This window comes from Hippocampus comes, unplaced genomic scaffold (genome assembly GCF_001891065.2).
Source record: "Hippocampus comes isolate QL1 unplaced genomic scaffold, H_comes_QL1_v1.1 scaffold196, whole genome shotgun sequence".
NCBI lineage: Eukaryota > Metazoa > Chordata > Actinopteri > Syngnathiformes > Syngnathidae > Hippocampus > Hippocampus comes.
Window position 1 is genome coordinate 281108 of NW_017806173.1, and position 4326 is coordinate 285433.

The following is a 4326-nucleotide window of genomic DNA, read 5'->3' on the forward strand; positions in this document are numbered from 1 at the left end:
CCGCCGCAATAACGCCGATCCTCCGCTTGGCGTGAGGCGCGCGGCGCGAGGAACGCTTCCACGGCGAGTCCTGGTTTTCATTCCAGGCGCCGGCTGTCGCGAGAGCGCGTCGTCAGATGACTCCTCAAAACTTGGTTCTCCGTCCAATAGGAAATACCACAAACACACACACACACACACACAAACACACACCCACGCACAAAATCACAGACGGACAGTTTTAGCAACTAAGGTCTGAAAGCGCTCCCAGCACTGAAAGTTGCGGCCACATGTACAATTGAGAGGCTCTACGGTAGTAGTGTCCTTTTTTGGGAGGGGTGGGGGGGATTTCTGTGTCAAAAAGAGTCCTTCTCAAGGACGCAGATAACCCCGAGAGAGAAACTGGAAAGACTGGTTCTCGCGAGCCTCCTTCCTTCAGGGGCCAGTCAAAAAGAACGTGAAAAGTGAGCTACAGGTGGTGAGTGGCGCTTTTGTTTAAGGCCCCCCCGGGGATGGGGGGGTGCGGCGTGTACAGAGCCCTTTGCAAATCTCCCAACAAAGGAGCTGCCTGTGCAAATTTATTGGTGACAAGGATCCTTTTTTTGGGCGGGAGATCAGGACACGACTTAAGACTTTCGAAATCTTAGCCGCCGGTTTGCATTCACGTGTCGTTACAGTACACTGAATTCCATCTCGCTATGCCGGCGCCGGTCCGCGGGTCTTTTCTTACCGGCCCGCCCAGAAAGAATAAATAACTTACATTACTTCCACTTGATTTATTTCCGGACTCTGAAAGGTGTTTTATTTTGAAAAGTTACCGGATCCTCTGTTACATCCGTCTACAGTGTGTCACGCAGGGGATGGCGGAGCTTCTCGGTCTCGTGATAGGTTACCGCTAAAATGAAACCATGGAGCTACTCAAATGAGTAAAAAAAAACAAATTTATCTGGAAAGTTTCTTTGGGAAGGGGAAAAGGCCCAGCCAGGAGACAGAAAAGGACTCCGACTTTGAACTCATTCAGTACCAACCAAGTCTAGACCAAGTCTGACAAGACGTTTAAAAACATCTTTGGGAGTGAATGAGTTAAGAAAAATAGGGCTACATTTAAAAGACAGTATCCGAAGTCCGACCTAAAATGACTCTCAACGTGAGATTCCCGCGCACTCCGCATAACATGCGGCGATGGTGAGTCGTATTTTTCATGCGCTTTGTATTTGCGGCGTATCTTATTTTGACCGCTGCTGTAGGTCACCTGATTGAAATATTCCCGCAATTAATACGATCGACACCATATCCCGAATTAAAGCGGCATTATAAAATTGTCCTCACTTGCTTCAGGGCAGGGCGGGGGGGTTGGGGGGGGGGAGATCAGTAAGGTGTACCTGTAAGAGGAGGGGGTGCAAAGAGGGGGCCCTGCAAGCACACTAATGAATACTGAAAACGAGGCCTGTAGTCTGGCACATCGGAGGGAATTCCTGCCCCCCCACCCCCACCCCCTTTCACTCGCTCTGCAAGCGGAGTGCGACGCACAAAGAGGGCACTGTACAGCCTCTGTTTATAACCAAGCCGTCCCCGCACTGCAATTTAGGAGGCGTGCAGCTCAGGAAATTGCCGGCCTCTGCCAAGGCAGGCTTTCACTGAGGGAATGGTATTCATCAGCCAAGTAATTGGCAGGTTACTTTTATTTAAATACCTTGTTCGTAATGACCTTATAAACAAAATAACACATCCGTAAACAGGAGGATTGTTGGAATTGATCACGTGGGGCGATTTGCCAGAAGTGTCACATTGGTCGGGAAGCCTTCGCGCTGCCTGCGGCAGTGCGTCATAGTCGTTCGAAAACCCGCCGGCTAATTGTGTACGCGGCAGCGCGAGTCGGGTGCACGCCGCTCGTCAGATGCGCGGCAATTTTGTCATTTATGTGGAGAGCCGGCGTCTGTGTTTTCAGAGCAAACAACAGGTTGTCCAAGATCGCCATGGAGCAGCTCGGGCCTTTCCTCGCCCTGGAAACGCTCGACCTCAGCAACAACCACATCGCGGAAATCAAGGCCGGCTCCTTCCCCGCTTTGCCCCTCAAGAACCTGTGAGTGTGTTTTTTGTTTTTTTTTGTTTCAGCCATGTAGGACATGAAACGCATTATAACCCCACCATCTCTGATTTGGAATTTTTTTTTAAAAAAAAGTTGTCAACTATTCAATTTCTTTCAACGATTCAATTGTCAGATTCCTCAACAACAATCGCATCGCCTCGCTGGAGCCGGGCTGCTTCACCAACCTGTCCAGCAGTCTTCAGGTTCTCCGACTCAACCGCAACCGTCTCTCCTCCATCCCAGCCAAAATCTTCCAGCTGCCCAACTTGCAACACCTGTAAGATATTATGATTATTTTTTAAGCTTGACAAATACAGTGAAACTCCTCTACAACGAAATCATGTTTGCAGCAAGAAATTTTTTCACAACAGGGGGTTTTTCACTGTTGCAAATTTGATGTCAGATGCAAACGCGCGCACACACACACACACACACACAGACACACACACACACACACACACAGACACACAGAGGCAATGCAACGTTCTTGCTGCGTCTGAAATTAACAATAACAAATACTTCCTGGACTACTGTGTAAACCAGTGTGGTGGTTGCTGTTGCCGTTTCCGAACGAAGCAGTAGAGGTCGCTGTTGGATTAGACTTCGTTGTAGTGAATCTCGTCACGAGGCAAGAGCAAGAGAAAAAGATTTCGTATAATGCAACAGGGTTTTTTTTCATTGTATGGGGGGCAGGAGATTTTTTCACATAAGGGGGTCTTTTCGCCCATGTAGGTTTCGTTGTAGAGGAGTTTCACTGTACTCTACAGAGGGTTGCAAAAAAAAAAAGATCTCAAGCATGAGGGCGCGTGTGTTTCAGCGAGCTGAGCCGGAATCGAGTGCGCAGGGTGGAAGGCTTGACGTTCCACGGGCTGCAGGCCCTTCGCTCTCTGAAGATGCAGAGGAACGGCCTGAGTCGCTTAATGGACGGCGCCTTCTGGGGCCTCAGCAATATGGAAGTCCTGTAAGCGCTTCGACAAATCGATCCGGGTTTTTCCTCCGAGTGTTACAATTTTTTGATTTTTATTTATTTTTTTTGTTGTGGTCCCGCAGGCAGCTGGACCACAACAACCTGACGGAGGTGAGCAAGGGTTGGCTGTACGGCCTGCTGACTCTGCAGCAGCTCCACCTCGGCCACAACGCCATCAGCAGGATCCGACCCGACGCCTGGGAGTTCTGCCAAAAACTCAGCGAGCTGTGAGTCCGACCCCCTCCCCTCCCCTCCCTCCTCACTTTCCATTCACATCGATGAACTCCCAACACTTTTCTGGGTTGGCCTCTCCTCCTCTCTGGCACCCCCGCCTGCCCTTCCTCACACCGGCGCTCCTCCTGACGCCAAGAACCGCGCGCACGCACCAATACACACAAACAAAGCACCGCCAAAATAAAACAACATTTTTAAGCATTTTTTTTTTTGTCCTCCAACAGCTGGTTTCCCAAACTATGAAGCAATACGAGCAGATTGTATTGCCCCAGACGAGGTTGCCTTTGTTATGAGTCTTGTTTTTTAGCAGCAGTCTCTGCAGCTTTTTTTTTTGTTTCCCCTTGTTTGTTTTTTTACACTGCGAGGTGGTTGTTGTCATTTTTTTTCTCCCCCTCCCTCTTCCTCTCTTTTCACTCGCTCATTATCGCAAAGCGGCAAGTAAACATGCCGCCAGTCGGCTCGGGAACATACCCGGCCGGCTATCTGATTTGCTCTCGGCCGACCCGCCTATCAAGAAAACAACGCTGTCGCGAACTTTGATGTCGTCTCACTCGCGTTAAAAACCCAGTGAGTCAAAGGAAATTGCCTTCATTTGAAATAACAGCCCAAATTGGCCAGCTGGTCCATGATCAGATTTATTCAAATAACGTTATATTTGTCATTTTTTTAAATGGCTGGCTAGATATATTTATTCCCCCCCCCCGCCTTTTTTTTTGTTGCAGAAACCTCTCTTCCAACCACTTGTCCCGACTGGAAGAATCCAGCTTCATTGGACTCAGCCTGCTAGACGAGCTTCGCATCGGGAATAACCGCGTCAGTTTCATCGCCGACGGCGCATTTCGAGGCCTCTCCAGCCTGCAGACACTGTAAGTGGGGCACGGTTGAGCCGGATGCTTTCCCGCCCGGCCTCCCCCCCCCCCCCCCCCCCCCAACGTTTGGGCGACTCAAATGTTCCCCGGGAGCCGCAAAAATGTGGGGGACTGTTCGTTTGAATGTCGTCTCACTTACACTAAAGTTTGAAAATCTGTGCTATGCTGCTCCTTGCTCATGCCCCCCC

The 4326-nt window shown here is 49.9% G+C and overlaps 1 protein-coding gene across 1 annotated transcript in view; it reads left to right on the forward strand.

The window, feature by feature from the left end:
• LOC109531874 (leucine-rich repeats and immunoglobulin-like domains protein 3) overlaps positions 1-4147 on the forward strand; it is a 16108-nt gene extending 11961 nt beyond the window's left edge. The window contains exons 4-8 of the mRNA XM_019896407.1: positions 1928-2062; positions 2202-2345; positions 2886-3029; positions 3119-3262; positions 3992-4147. Coding sequence (XP_019751966.1) covers positions 1928-2062; positions 2202-2345; positions 2886-3029; positions 3119-3262; positions 3992-4139 — 715 coding nt within the window. The 3' untranslated portion in view covers positions 4140-4147. The remainder of the gene's footprint in view (positions 1-1927; positions 2063-2201; positions 2346-2885; positions 3030-3118; positions 3263-3991) is intronic.
• Positions 4148-4326: the final 179 nt, after the last annotated feature.